The sequence below is a fragment of the Rhinoraja longicauda genome, chromosome 27, assembly GCF_053455715.1.
Source record: "Rhinoraja longicauda isolate Sanriku21f chromosome 27, sRhiLon1.1, whole genome shotgun sequence".
Lineage (NCBI taxonomy): Eukaryota > Metazoa > Chordata > Chondrichthyes > Rajiformes > Arhynchobatidae > Rhinoraja > Rhinoraja longicauda.
Window position 1 is genome coordinate 1,636,238 of NC_135979.1, and position 15,765 is coordinate 1,652,002.

General features: G+C 48.8%; 1 protein-coding gene across 3 annotated transcripts in view; it reads left to right on the top strand.

The window, feature by feature from the left end:
* Window positions 1-14,865, top strand: part of sesn2 (sestrin 2) — a 52,079-nt gene extending 37,214 nt beyond the window's left edge. For all 3 annotated transcript variants that reach the window (XM_078423028.1, XM_078423029.1, XM_078423030.1), the window contains 6 exons: window positions 556-780; window positions 4,751-4,898; window positions 5,951-6,066; window positions 7,919-8,109; window positions 8,959-9,103; window positions 10,543-14,865. In XM_078423028.1, the coding sequence (XP_078279154.1) occupies window positions 556-780; window positions 4,751-4,898; window positions 5,951-6,066; window positions 7,919-8,109; window positions 8,959-9,103; window positions 10,543-10,629 (912 nt within the window). In that variant the 3' untranslated portion in view covers window positions 10,630-14,865. The remainder of the gene's footprint in view (window positions 1-555; window positions 781-4,750; window positions 4,899-5,950; window positions 6,067-7,918; window positions 8,110-8,958; window positions 9,104-10,542) is intronic.
* Window positions 14,866-15,765: the final 900 nt, after the last annotated feature.

Below are 15,765 nucleotides of genomic sequence, written 5' to 3' on the forward strand. Positions count from 1 at the left end.
GATTGAATGGTGGAGTAGACTTGATGGATCGAATGACCTAATTCTGCTCCTCTCACCTATGAAGTAATGAATTTGGAGGTTAGTAATTACCGTGTGTGGTTGCTAGTTTTGCTGTCATTATCCGATGGTTTTGAATTTGAAGGTGTGTACCTGTAGCTCTGGTCATGTGGGGACAGGCGTAGGTTGGCATGTATTGCTCTATCATTTAACAAACCAAACCTCTCGTCAGCATTAACTGAATGCAAGCAGTGTGTGTGTTCTCTTTACTAGATTAAGATTTAGATTAGTTTAGTTTATTATCACGTATACCAAAGTACAGTGGTCACACGTGTGTGTAAGAGTTGTGTGTGCACGCGACTGGTCACACGCAGTGTGTTGCAGAAGCTGCTTAACACGGGCATGTGTACATCGCTGGTCATACGTGTTTGTGTTGGAATGATGCGTGTATGTCGCTCTGACACACGGTGTGTTGCAGGAGCTGCTGAGGGCGGGTGAGAGCAGCTGGTCATGCGTGTGTGTGCGCGGTTGGTCATGCGTGTGTGTCGTGTGTTGCAGGAGCTGCTGAGGGCGGGTGAGAGCAGCTGGTCGCTGGCGGAGCTGATCCACGCGGTGGTGCTGCTCACACATTACCACTCGCTCGCCTCCTTCGTGCTGGGCTGTGGGGTGCGGCCTGACCTCGACCAGGACGGGGGCTTCACCTTCAGACCCCCCTCCCCTCGAAACTGTGACTCCGACAGCTCCTGCAGCAGCGGCTCCGAGGACACTGGGAACGCCAGCACAGTAAGCTGCCCCCGACCCACTCGTACCCCAACGCCAACCCACTAGTACCCTAACCCCCACCCACTCGTACCCCAACGCTGCCCCCACCCACTCGTACCCCCACCCACTCGTACCCTAACGCTGCCCCCACCCACCCACTCGTACCCTAACGCTGCCCCCACCCACCCACTCGTACCCTAACCCCCACCCACTCGTACCCTAATGCTGCCCCCCACCCACTCATACCCTAACCTCCACCCACTCGTACCCTAATGCTGCCCCCCACCCACTCGTACCCTAACGCCAGCGCAGTAAGCTGACCCTGGTCCACTCGTACCTTAACGTCTCGTTTACACACAAAGTTGGAGTAACTCAGCGGGACAGGCAGCTTCTCTGCAGAGAAGGGAATGGGTGGCGTTTCGGGACAAGAGAGAGTCAGATTTAGCTCTGTAGGGCGAACAGAACCAAAGGATATGGGGAGAAAGTAGGAACGGGGTACTGATTCTGGATGATCAGCCATGATCCTATTGAATGGTGGTGCTGGCTCGAAGGGCCGAATGGCCTACTCCTACACTTATTTTCTATGATTCTATGACCCTTCTTCAGACCCACACCCTCTCCCTGAGAGGCACTGACACTGATCAGCAATCACTGAGGCCAAACGCAAACTGGACAAACGGCAACTCGTATTTTACTTGGGGAGCTTACTTACACTCCAGCGGTATGAATATTGATTTCTCTAACTTCAAGTAACCCATGGTGTCCAGTGTATCTTTAGCTTTCCCTCTCCCTCGGTCCCTCCCCTATCCTAGTTGTGGTACTAGTTTCATTTGTTTTATATCTCTCTACATCACTGTCTATATCCCTCGATTCCATTTCCCCAGACTAGTCTGAAGAAGGGTCTCGACCCGAAACATCACCCATTCCTTTTCTTCAAGGATAGGTGACGTTTTACAGAGTGCTGGAGTAAATCAGCGGGTCAGGCAGCATCTGTGGAGAACATGGATAGGTGACGTTTCACAGAGTGCTGGAGTAACTCAGCAGGTCAGGCAGCATCTGTGGAGAACATGGATAGGTGACGTTTCACAGAGTGCTGGAGTAACTCAGCGGGTCAGGCAGCTTCTGTGGAGAACATGGATAGGTGACGTTTCACAGAGTGCTGGAGTAACTCAGCAGGTCAGGCAGCATCCCTGGAGAACGTGGATATGTGACATTTTGGGTCGGGATCTTTCATCAGTCTGAAAAAGAGTTCCGACTTGAAACGTCGACTATCCACGTTTTCCAGGGATGCTGTGGGTTTGGGTAAACTCTTGTCAACAGCTGCAGATTGTCCATTGCAGAACACATTAGGTGTATTACTGAATAGTGAGCGGCCTGGATAGAGGATGTGGAGAGGATGTTTCCACTAGTGGGAGAGTCTAGGACCAGAGGGCACAGCCTCAGAATTAAAGGACGTTCTTTTAGGAAGGAGATGAAGAGGAATTTCTTTAGTCAGAGGGTGGTGAATCTGTGGAATTCATTGCCACAGACGGCAGTGGAGGCCAAGTCAGTGGATATTTTTAAGGCGGAGGTGGATAGATTCTTGTTTAGTGCGGGTGTCAGGGGTTATGGGGTGAAGGCAGGAAACTGGAGTTGAGTGGGAAAGATTGATCAGATATAATTGAATGGCGGAGTAGATTTGATGGGCCGAATGGCCTAATTATGCTCCTATCACTTATGAACATTTTGTAGCAAATTTACACCGGGTGCTTCATGTTTAATTATGAAGCTCGACGTTGCGTTTTCCAGGGAGTGGTTTGTTGTCACAATAAGGATCTGGTAATTTTAGTTTTGCCAGTTAATAACTAGGAGGCTTTTGCATTCATTGCATGGAAGGTTAGCAAGTTTCAGATTGTTGGCGCCAGAAACAGTAACTGTCGGCGCCAGAGACTTGTGAACTGTCTCGGTCGCAGTCGTAGTTTAGTGTATTCTTGTTTTTTGTTGCATCGTGCTATCCAGTCAGCGGAAAGACTATACACGATTACAATCGAGCCATTCACAGTGCACAGATACATGACAAGGGAACAACGTTTAGTGCAAGGTAAAGCCTGCAAAGCCCACATAGGAGATTGGTGGGCAAAATTAGAGCACATGGTATTGGAGGTAGGGTACTGACATGGATAGAAAGTTGGTTGACAGACAGAAAGCAAAGAGTGGGGATAAATGGGTCCCTTTCAGAATGGCAGGCAGTGACTAGTGGGGTACCGCAAGGCTCGGTGTTGGGACCGCAGCTATTTACAATATACATCAATGACTTGGATGAAGGGATTAAAAGTACCATTAGCAAATTTGCCGATGATACAAAGCTAGGTGGCAGTGTGAACTGTGAGGAAGATGCTATGAGGTTGCAGGGTGACTTGGACAGGTTGTGTGAGTGGGCGGATGCATGGCATATGCAGTTTAATGTAGATAAGTGTGAGGTTATCCACTTTGGTGGTAAGAATAGGAAGGCAGATTATTATCTGAATGGTGTCAAGTTAGGAAAAGGGGACGTACAACGTGATCTGGGTGTCTTAGTGCATCAGTCACTGAAAGGAAGCATGCAGGTATAGCAGGCAGTGAAGAAAGCCAATGGAATGTTGTCTTTCATAACAAGAGGAGTTGAGTATAGGAGCAAAGAGGTCCTTCTGCAGTTGTACAGGGCCCGAGTGAGACCGCACCTGGAGTACTGTGCAGTTTTGGTCTCCAAATTTGAGGAAGGATATTCTTGCTATTGAGGGCGTGCAGCGTAGGTTTACTAGGTTAATTCCCGGAATGGTGGGACTGTCATATGTTGAAAGACTGGAGCGACTAGGTTTGTATACACTGGAATTTAGAAGGATGAGAGGGGATCTTATCGAAACGTATAAAATTATTAAGGGGTTGGACACGTTAGAGGCAGGAAACATGTTCCCAATGTTGGGGGAGTCCAGAACCAGGGGCCACAGTTTAAGAATAAGGGGTAGGCCATTTAGAACAGAGATGAGGAAAAACTTTTTTAGTCAGAGAGTTGTGAATCTGTGGAATTCTCTGCCTCGGAGGGCAGTGGAGGCCAATTCTCTGAATACATTCAAGAGAGAGCTGGATGGAGCTCTTAAGGTTAGCGGAGTCATGGGGTATGGGGAGAAGGCAGGAACGGGGTACTGATTGAGAATGATCAGCCATAATCACATTGAATGGCGGTGCTGGCTCGAAGGGCCGAATGGCCTTCTCCTGCACCTATTTTCTATTGTCTATTGTCAAAGTCCGATCAAGGATCAAGTCCGATCCGAGGGTCACCAATGGGGTAGATAGCAGTTCAGCACTGCTCTCTGGTTGTGGTAGGATGGTTCAAGAGTTAAGAGTCAGGAGTGGTTTATTATCTTATGTCCCAGATAGAGTAATGAAACTCTTACGTGCATCAGCACAACCGAATGTGTAAACATAGTACACTGTAAACAAGATAATCAATGAGAAAAGGAGTACTAACATACATACAAAAAAAAAGTTCAGTGTGTATATATATGTGTGTGTATATCTATCTATATACTCACAAAAACATATGTATATTATTATATATATATATATATATATAGATATTTATATATGTGTATATAGGAGAGAAGGAATGGGTGATGTTTGGGGTCGAGACCCTTCTTAAGACGGTCGTTGTCTGAAGAAGGGTCTCAACCCGAAACGTCACCCATTCCTTCTCTCCAGAGATGCTGCCTGTCCCGCTGAGTTACTCCAGCATTTTGTGTCCCACCTTCAATTTAAACCGGCATCTGCTGTTTTCTTTCCCACATGTATATGTGTGTCTATACACACACGCACACATACGTACACATAATAAACAAACAATAATAGTGTAATAATAACAATAATGGTCAATGTAGTTCAGAGTTGGCCGAGTGAAAAGAATTGTCCGTTTGTTTGCGACGGGCTGTTTTCCGCGCACTGTGGGCCCACGCCTCTGTTCTGCCCGTCTGCCCAGAGCAGGGAGGATCTGCGGGAGCTGGAGGCTCTGATGGAGAAGATGAAGCTGCTCCAGGAAGGCCGCCAGAGCGAAGAAGCAAGTCAGGAGGAGAAGGCGTCGCGGTTTGAGCATGAGAAGCGGGAAAGCTCGTTTGTCGCCCCCGCAGGTAAAACGTCACTTCAATATTCACTGAACACCTCCACTCAGTCCGCCTGGGCCCAGCTCCATCTCCCGCCTGCCAAACACTTCAACTCCCCCTCCCATCCCCACCCTGACCCCACCCCACCTTGACCCCCTCCCCTCCTCACCCTGACCCCCTCCCCACCCTAGTTCTCTAACTTCAAGTAGCCCTTGTTTTCCTTCTCTCCATCCCTCCCCCACCCTGGTTCTCCGACTAGTTTCACCGTCCTCCTGATTAATTCTACTGATTGTGTGCCTCGTTGTCACCTTCCCCTCAGCCAACAATGAACCATTCTACATTTCCTTGGTCATTGTTTGCTTCGATCTGTCCTTTTAACACCTTACCCTTCCGTATCTCTAATCTCCCTCTCCCCTGACACTCAGTCTCGACCCGAATCGTCACCCATTCCTTCTCTCCAGAGATGCTGCCTGTCTCACTGAGTTACTCCAGGATTTTGTCTATCTTCAGTTTAAACCAGCATCTGCAGTCCCTACACATTTAGTCTGAAGATAGTTTGTTTGTTTGTTGGTTAGTTTAGTAATTCTTTAGTACTTTCTTGATTAGTACGGGTGTCAGGGGTTATGGGGAGAAAGCAGGAAAATGGGGTTGAGAGGGAGAGATCGATTAACCGTGATTGAATGGCAGAGTAGACTCGATGGGTGGGATGGCCAAATTCTGCTCCTTTGACTTGTGAACTTATGAAGTTTAGTTTATTGTCACTTGTATCGAGGTTCAGTGAAAAGCTTTTGTTACGTGCTAACCAGTCTGGGCAAGAGACTCTGTGCATCTACCCGATCTGTTCCTCTCATGATTTTGTACACCTCTAAAAGATCACCCCTCATCCTCCTGCGCTCCAAGGAATACAGCCCTAGCCTGCTCAACCTCTCGCTACAGCTCAGACCCTCGAGTCCTGGTAACATCCTGGTAAATCTTCTCTGGACCCTTTCCGTCTTGGCAACATCTTTCCTATAACATGGTCCCCAGTGTGTCTTTAGCTTTCCCTCTGTAACTGACCGCTCTTTGCCTTTGCCCAGCAGATGATAACCAGTTGCTCTCATCGACCAATTTATCGTGCTTTGTCGAAGACGCGGACTTCGGTTACAAGGACTTCAGTCGGCGCGGGGAGCAGACACCACCCACGTTCCGGGCCCAGGTAACTCCACGTCCAGAGACTAACACCCACCCCCCACGTTCCGGGCCCAGGTAACTCCACGTCCAGAGACTAACACCCACCCCCCATCCCGTTCACAACACAGACTGGGTGCAAAGAGGTCCTTCTGTAGTTGTACAGGGCCCTAGTGAGACCGCACCTGAAGTACTGTGTGCAGTTTTGGTCTCCAAATTTGTGGAAGGACATTCTTGCTATTGAGGGCGTGCAGCGTAGTTTTACTAGGTTAATTCCTGGAATGGCGGGACTGTCGTATGTTGAAAGACTGGAGCGACTAGGCTTGTACACACTGGAATTTAGAAGGATGAGAGGAGATCTTATCAAAATGTATAAGATTATTAAGGGGTTGGACACGTTAGAGGCAGGAAACATGTTCCCAATGTTGGGGGAGTCCAGAACCAGGGGCCACAGTTTAAGAATAAGAGGTAGGCCATTTAGAACGGAGATGAGGAAAAACTTTTTCAGTCAGAGAGAGTTGTGAATCTGTGGAATTCTCTGCCTCAGAAGGCAGTGGAGGCCAATTCTCTGAATGCATTCAAGAGAGAGCTAGATAGAGCTCTTAAGGAACTGCAGATGCTGGTTTAAATCGAAGGTAGACACAAAATGCTAGAGTAACTCAGCGGGACAGGCAGCATCTCTGGAGAGAAGGAATGGGTGACGTTTCTGGTTGAGACCGTTCTTCAAATTGAAGAAGGGTCTTGACCCGAAACGTCGCCCGTTCCTTCTCCAGAGATGCGGCCTGTCATGCTGAGTTACTCCAGCATTTTGTGTCCATGTTTGGTTTAAACCAGCATCTGCAGTTCCATTCCCACACATGCATTAACAGCCAGCTGATGTGGGGAACTGGAGTTGTGTGTTGAGGTTAGACCAGAGAACAGTGCAGCGCAGAAACAGGTCCTTCAGCCCACAATGTCCGTGCCCAACATGGAGCCAAGTTCAACTGGTTTATGAGTTTAGTTTATTGTCACGTGTGCCGAGGTACAGTGAAAAGCTTTTTGTCGTGTTCTATCCAGTCAGCGGAAAGACAATACGTGATTACAATCGAGTCTCTGGCGCTGAGAGGCAACAACTCCACTGCTGCACCACTGTGCTGCTCCCTTTATATTCCACAGTATTCCACGTTCTAAGCTGCAGCTCGTTCCATGTGCCTCAACCAGCTGAGTGGAACTTGCACCAGTGCAAGAGTCCAGGATCAGGGGTCACAGCCTCAGGATTAGACATTCCTTTAGGAAGGAGATGATTTTTTTTTAGTCAAAGGGTGGTGAATCTGTGGAATTCATTGCCACAGAAGACTGGAGGCCAAGTCAATGGATATTTTTAAGGCAGAGATAGATAGATTCTTGATTAGTGCGGGTGTCAGGGGTTATGGGGAGTAGGCAGGAGAATGGGGTTAGGAGGGAGAGATAGATCAGCCATGATTGAATGGCAGAGTAGACTTGATGGGCCGAATGGCCCAATTCTGCTCCTTTCACTTATGAACATAACATGCTGTGCCTCTTTGGGCGGCACGGTGGCACAGTGGTAAAGTTGCTGCCTTACAGCGATTGCAGTGCCAGGGACCCGGGTTCGATCCCGACTACGGGTGCTGTCTGTACGGAGTTTGCACGTTCTCCCCGTGACTTGCATGGGTTTTCTCCGAGATCTTCCGTTTCCTCCCACCCTCCAAAGGCGTACAGGTGTGTAGGTTAATTGGTTTGGTATATGTAAAAAATTGTCCCTAGTGGGTGTGTGTAGGATAGTGTTAGTGTGCGGAGATCGCTGGTCGCCGCGGACCCGGTGGGCCGAAAGGGTCTGTTTCCACGCTGTATCTCTAAACTAAACTAAACTCTGTGTTCAGGACTACACCTGGGAGGACCATGGCTACTCGTTGATCAACCGGCTGTACCCGGAGGTTGGCCAACTGTTGGATGAGAAGTTCCAGGTGGTGTACAACTTGACCTACAACACCATGGCCATGCACTGTGACGTGGACACCTCCATGTTGAGGAGGGCCATTTGGAACTACATCCACTGTGTGTTTGGCATCAGGTATGTCACTCGTTTATAGACAATAGGTGCAGGAGGAGGCCATTCGGCCCTTCGAGCCAGCACCGCCATTCAATGTGATCATGGCTGATCATTCTCAATATGTACCCCGTTCCTGCCTTCTCCCCATACCCCCTGACTCCGCTATCCTTAAGAGTTCTATCCAGCTCTCTCTTGAATGCATTCAGAGAATTGGCCTCCACTGCCTTCTGAGGCAGAGAATTCCACAGATTCACAACTCTGACTGAAAAAGTTTTTCCTCATCTCAGTTCTAAATGGCCTACCCCTTATTCTTAAACTGTGGCCCCTGGTTCTGGACTCCCCCAACATTGGGAACATGTTTCCTGCCTCTAACGTGTCCAATCCCTTAATAATCTTATACGTTTAAGATCTCCTCTCATCCGTCTAAATCCCAGTGTATACAAGCCTAGTCGCTCCAGTCTTTCAACATACGACAGTCCCGCCATTTCGGGAATTAACCTAGTAAACCTACGCAGCACGCCCTCAATAGCAAGAATATCATTCCTCAAATTTGGAGACCAAAACTGCACACAGTGCTCTAGGTGCGGTCTCACTAGGGCCCTGTACAACTGCAGAAGGACCTCTTTGCTCCTATACTCAACTCCTCTTGTTATGAAGGCCTACATTCCATTGGCTTTCTTCACTGCCTGCTGTACCTGCATGCTTCCTTTCAGTGACTGACGCACTAGGACACCCAGATCTCGTTGTACGTCCCCTTTTTATAACTTACAAACTGCTCGCGCTCTTGAGCGTTTGTCCTCGTGGCTTCCGGAGATATTTATCCTCGTGTCTTCTCCCCCCCCCCCCCCCCCCCCCCCCTTTCCGGTGTAGATATGATGACTACGACTATGGAGAGGTCAACCAGCTTCTCGAACGCAGCCTGAAGATCTACATCAAGACTGTGGCTTGTTACCCAGAGAAAACGACCAAGAGAATGTACGTGTGCTTCTGGAGACACTTCAGGCATTCAGAAAAGGTGCGTCTGGTTTTTGGGAAGTTTTAACTATCAAACTCCTGGTTTCAAGCAGACAGAATGTGTAGGGAGGAACTGCAGATGCTGGTTTAAGGAAGATGACAGCTTCGAGCATTGAGTTTAAATTTAGTCTAGGTTTAGTTTAGAGAAACAGCGCAGAAACAAGGCCTTCGGCCCACCGCGTCTGCACCAACCGGCGATCCCCGCACGTTAACACTATCCTAGAACTTCAGACTGAAGAAGAGTCCAGAGGAGGTTTACAAGAATATATCTCAGGAATGAGTGGGTTAACATGTGATGAGCGTTTGTCGGCACTGGGCCTGTACTCGCTGGAGTTTAGAAGGATGAGGGGGGACCTCATTAAAACTTACCGAATAGTGAGCGGCCTGGATAGAGTGGATGTGGAGAGGATGTTTCCACTAGTGGGAGAGTCTAGGACCAGAGGGCACAGCCTCAGAATAGAAGGACGAACCTTTAGAAAGGTGATGAGGAGGAATTTATTTAGTCAGAGGGTGGTGAACCTGTAGAATTCTTTGCCACAGAAGGCTGTGGAGGCCAAGTCAGTGGATATTTTGAAGGCAGAGATAGATAGGGTGACAGAGGTTGTGGGGAGAAGGCAGGGGATTGGATTAGGAGGGAGAGATAGATCAGCCGTGATAGAATGGCGGAGTAGACTTGATGGGCCGCATGGCTTAATTCTGCTCCTATCACTTTTGACCAATTGAGGGGAGGGGAGGTGGTAATGGGGAGGGGAGGTGGTAATGGGGAGGGAAGGGGAGGTGGTAATGGAGAGGGGAGGTGGAGTGGGGAGGGGAGGGGAGGGGAGGTGGTAATGGGGAGGTGGTAATGGGGAGGGGGGAGGGGAGGTGGTAATGGGGAGGGAAGGTGGAGTGTGGAGGGGAGGTGGTAATGGGGAGGGGAGGGGAGGTGGTAATGGGATGGGGAGGTGGAGTGGGGAGGGGAGGTGGTAATGGGGAGGGAAGGTGGAGTGTGGAGGGGAGGTGGTAATGGGGAGGGGAGGGGAGGTGGTAATGGGAGGGGAGGTGGAGTGGGATGGGGAGGTGGAGTGGGGAGGGGAGGTGGAGTGGGATGGGGAGGTGGAGTGTGGAGGGGAGGTGGAGTGGGATGGGGAGGTGGAGTGGGATGGGGAGGGGAGGTGGAGTGGGATGGGGAGGTGGAGTGTGGAGGGGAGGTGGTAATGGGGAGGGGAGGGGAGGTGGTAATGGGATGGGGAGGTGGAGTGGGGAGGGGAGGTGGTAATGGGGAGAGGAGGTGGTAATGGGGAGGGGAGGTGGTAATGGGATGGGGAGGGGAGGTGGTAATGGGAGGGGAGGTGGAGTGGGGAGGGGTGGGGAGGTGGTAATGGGATGGGGAGGTGGAGTGGGGAGGGGAGTGGGGCTCTTTGGCAGGTGGTAATTGGCCGTTTTCGTCCACCCCGTCAGGTGCACGTGAACCTGCTGCTGCTGGAGGCGCGGATGCAGGCAGCATTACTGTACGCCCTGCGTGCCATCACGCGGTACATGACGTGAGTGTGTGCCCAGCCCGTGGACAGCAGGGCTCCCGTTAGAGACTGGCCGGCCGGCCGGCCGGCGGCCCCTCCTCACCCTCTGGGCTGGCTGCACTGACAGGAGGAGCCCACCACAACACGGCCCATCCCCAATATCTGAAATGCACGTTATTTTACAGCATAAAACTTCCTCAAACTCTTTCCTTGAGGCAATGGTGGTGGTGGGGGAAGGGGGGCTAGCTTCAGTATCTTTGCTGTTGTTCAGTACGCGGTGAATGGTTTTGAAGGTTTGATCTCGAAGCCAACGCGCAAGTCCTCGTGCTTCCCCATCGCCACCCTGCCGGAGATGGGCACTCCTGAATGTATCGTCTAGAACTTAGAACTGTGAAGCCAGCTGGCTGTGACACAGCCTACTTTTGTGTTTCAACACTTCTCGCTGGTCTTGTATTTATTTATGTTGTGGCTGTTTGATCCATCAAGAGATTTTTCATTTGTATCCTTTGCTGTTTCGATGCATTACCAAAGCTGAGATTGAGCCTGACGGTCACTATCCCATCTTGTGTTGAGGGGGCGACCATGTTTAAGTGAGCCCTCTGGCGGTGGGTGGAGGGTGGGGATTAGAGAGAGAGAGAGAGAGAGAGGGTGTCGTAGTCATAGAGTGATACAGTGTGGAAACAGGCCCTTCAGCCCAACTCGCCCACACTGGCCAACAATGTCCCAGCTACCCTAGTCCCACTTGCCTGCACTTGGTCCATAACCCTCTAAACCTGTCCTATCCATGTACCTGTCCAACTGTGCCATTAGATTCCAAGCCTTGACCCCTTGCAGGTGACAATTACCCAGCTTAAAATCTACTTCTCCAAATACTTAAATGGATTCCCCCTTCTATAATTCATTAACTACTTTGATGCGGAGATTGGGCACAGAGGTAGAGTTGCCACCAGAGACCCGGGTTCGATCTTGACTACGGGTGCTGTCTGTACGGAGTTTGTACGTTCTCCCCGTGCCCGTGTGGGTTAAAGACATGTAGGTTTGTGGGTTAATCAGCTTCTGTAAATTGTCCCGAGTGTGTGGAATAGAACTAGCGTGACAGATGATCGCTGGTCGGTCGGTCGGTCGGTGTGCACTTTGGGCTGAACGGCCTGTTTCCACGCTGTACCTCTGAAACCAAAAACAAAAACTAAACCCTTTCTTCTCCCCCGGGAAAGCAACTTTGCAGTTGTTTCTGCACCTCAGATTAAAAGTGCCGGGTTATAGATTAGCAAAGGATGACTGGGTTAAAGTTCGGTACTGCCTCTCTCTCTCTCTCTCTGAAAGTCCTGGTGTTATTTCTTTCCCCTGTTTAACAGCAGCGTTGTCAACGGACAACATGACCAAAGGAGACCATCCCCTGCCTTCTGTTCACTGTGCTGTCATAAGTGATAGGAGTAGGATTAGGCCATTCGGCCCATCACATCTACTCCGCCATTCAATCATTGGCGATCTATCTCCCTCCTAACCCCCTTCTCCCCATAACCTCTGACACCCGCACTAATCAAGAATCTATCTATCTCTGCCAAGCAATCGTGGGCATTTGCATTTCCTTTTTTTAAGTGAACAAATCATTTTTGCTCCAAACTGCAGAAAACCTGTTAAACCATTGCCTGAAACTCCAGGCTTCTGTAAAGTCTTCTATCACAGCGCCAGAGACCCGGGTTCCATCCTGACTACGGGTGCTGTCTGTACGGAGTTTGTACCTTCTCCCTGTGATCTCGTGGGTTTTCTCCGGGCGCTCCGGTTTCCTCCCACACTCCAAAGACTCGCAGCTTTGTAGGTTAATTGGCTTGGGTAAAATTGTAAATTGCCCCTCGTGTGCGTAGGGTAGCGTTAGTGTGCGGGGATCGGGCGCTGTATCTCGAAACTAAACTGGTGATGCCTTGATTTGCACACACTTCCTGTTTGAGACTCCCCGGTTTCTTGTTTGATTTTGCACATATCGATCAGCTGGGTGGCCATTGTTACAGTGTTCCTACTTCACGTTCTGCTTGTACTGATCAAAAACCTCAATTACCATTGTCTTTTTTGTTGTGTGGATAGTATTCCTTGTTAGCCAACACCAGCATAAGTTTTTCTCTTTGTTGTTCTTTTTATATATTAAAAAAACCATATTTGTTTCTTTGACGGGGGAGGGGTGGGGTTACAGGGGAGGGGAGTCTTGTCAAACCCCATCCCGTTATTCACCAGCTATACACTGAGTGCAGATAGCAGTACAATCAGGGAATGGTCTGTCTGAATCCGTGCCATCTCGGAGTGGAGTCCTTGGAAGATTACGCAAGGAATACCGACCGCTTGGAGATGACAGGTAGTTTGTGGTGTCACTTCTACGCCAGCTTCCCTTGAAATTAGGCTTGGCTTTGCTTTGAAACTATGAGGTCATAAGAGATAGGAGTAGAATTAGGCCATTCAGCCCATCAAGTCTACTCCGCCATTCAATCATGGCTGACCTATCTCTCTCTCTAACCCCATTTTCCTGCCTTTTCCCCCATAACCTCTAACACTTGTCCAAGGCAGGTAGGTGCAAGATGTAGACACAAGGAACTGCAGGCTCTGGTTTACCAAAATAAAGACACAGAGTGTTGGAGTAACTCAGCGGGTCAGGTAGCATCTGGGTGGGGGGGGCAAGTGACGTATTGGGTCGGGACCCTTCTTCAGATTGATGCAACTAGTCTGAGGAAGGAACTGCAGATGCTCTTTTAAACCGAAGATAGACACAAAGTGCTGGAGTAACTCAGTAGGTCAGGCACCATCTCTGGACAAAAGAAATAGATTATGTTTCGGATCGAGATCCATCTTAATACTCTATAGACTTCAGAAGTCTGAAGAAGGGTCTCGACCTGAAACGTCCCTTTCTCCAGAGATGCTGCCTGACCCGCTGAGTTACTCCAGCACTCTGAAACGTCACCTATCCATGTTCTCCACAGATGCTGCCTGACCCGCTGAGTTACTCCAGCACTCTGTGAAACGTTACCTGTCCATGTTCTCCAGAGATGCTGCCTGACCCGCTGAGTTACTCCAGCACTCTGAAACGTCACCTATCCATGTTCTCCACAGATGCTGCCTGACCCGCTGAGTTATTCCAGCACTCTGTGAAATGTCACCTATCCATGTTCTCCACAGGTGCTGCCTGACCCGCTGAGTTACTCCAGCACTTTGTGTCTTTTTTCGGGTGTGCGATGACTTGGTCTTTGGTGCATTGATTAACGTGAATGCCAAGGAGGAAACATTGGCAAAGGACAGTCAAAATTGTGGGATCATCAGGTTCCCACCATCTGCATCGTTCAAAATTAAACCCCTTGGCCCTTTCAGTAAACAGTGAGGAAGTGACAAGTAACAAACGGAATCATTTAGAATGTAATTTTTAGTAAGTATATGGCGATAATTTAACACTAAGGTTATTAGCTGGCCCAGTAACCCTTTTACAGGCTTGTGCATTTGCTGAAAGGTTTCTTTTTATTCTCTGGTTAATCTTGGTGTCCTGTTGTACAGAATAGTGTGCAGTGCAGGAAGATTCACAGCTTGGGATAATGCCTAGCTAGATCTCTCCGGTGTCCTCAGGCACACGCGCTAACCAAAGATTTGTTAGTAACCAGTGTCCCTCCCGGCAGTCTCAGAGACAAAGAGTTATCGGACGTTCGACGTGACTTGCAGTGATGTCCGGTCTTGAGATCTGTGCCGATCGCTGGTTCTGTGAACACCTTTACAATGCCAAGTCTAAAAATAACACCTCCATCCAGTTTACTTTAAAACTGTGAGAGTTCCTATGTTTTAATTCAAGGCCTGCTGTTCCCAAAGGCAGCACGACCTAGTCCTTGAGCATTAATTTTTTTTACATACAAACCAAGACTTCTGCTCCTTAATTGAATGTGTTCCTTTCTCTTGGGTAGAGGTGAAGGAGAGATTATTAATGATATCTTATCTGTTCTGTATAATGAGCAAATAGACTTTCAGGTTTATCACTGTTCTATGGAAGTCACAATTTTTCTTGTTTCCATAAGTCAAAGGTTCATATATATATACATATACACATTTATATACATGCTGCACCATTTACCATGTCTTTTGTAAAGATGCACTAGACTTTAATGCACTCCGTAAAGTAAAGAAGCTTTAAGTTGTTGATAAAATCACTTTCTAACTCTAGGAAGTAACTGCAGATGCCGGTTTAAACTGAAGATAGATACAAAATGCTGGAGTAACTCAGCGGGACAGGCAGCATCTATAGAGCGAAGGAATGGGTGACGTTTCAGGTCGAGACCCTTCTTCAGACTGATCAGTCTGAAGAAGGGTCTCGACCCGAAACGTCGCCCATTCATTCCTTCTCTCCAGAGGTGCTGCCTGTCCCGCTGAGTTACTCCAGCATTTTGTGTCTATCTTCACTTTCAAACCTGTCAGCACTGATGCACTGAGCCACAACTCCACACTGTCCTGTGAGCTGACGTGATCTCTCTCCTCTCCACTTTGAAGTCTTTCATTTTTTCCCACAGTTTAATATGCTGGTTATGAACTTATGGATCACTTAAACTTTTTGAGTAGTAGGTTGTGTTTTTTTTTCTCAAGATATGTTGTGCAACACGTTGGCCATTTGGGAGTCTTGCGGAGACAGAGAGAGAGAGAGACTGCCCCAATCACTGGGCAATCTGTAAATGTTTCTGGGGCTTTCACCCCATTGTTGACCCATGAACGGTGATATCTTGCCAGCGTAGACCCTTAATTTTATTGTTTGTGGGAGCTTTAGAAGTTGCAAACTACTTTTTGACTTTGATTTCATAAAAATAAAGATACTTTTTTCAAAAATGCTTTGTGTGTTTTCTTTATCTGTGGCGAACTTTGCACATATTCTGTGGAGCATCTGGTTAAGGGCGCATGGTGGCGCAGCAGGTAGAGCTGCTGCCTCTGTCCCAAAGACCAGGGTTCGACCCTGACCACGGGTGCTGTCTGTGTGGAGTTTGCACGTTCTCCCCGTGACCTGCGTGAGTTTTCTCCGAGATCTTTGGTTTCCTCCCACACTCCAAAGACGTACAGGTTTGTAGGCTGATTGGCTTGGTATAAGTGTAAATTGTCCCTAGTGTTTATAGGATAGTGTTAGTCTGCGGGGGATCGCTGGTTGGTGCGGACTCAG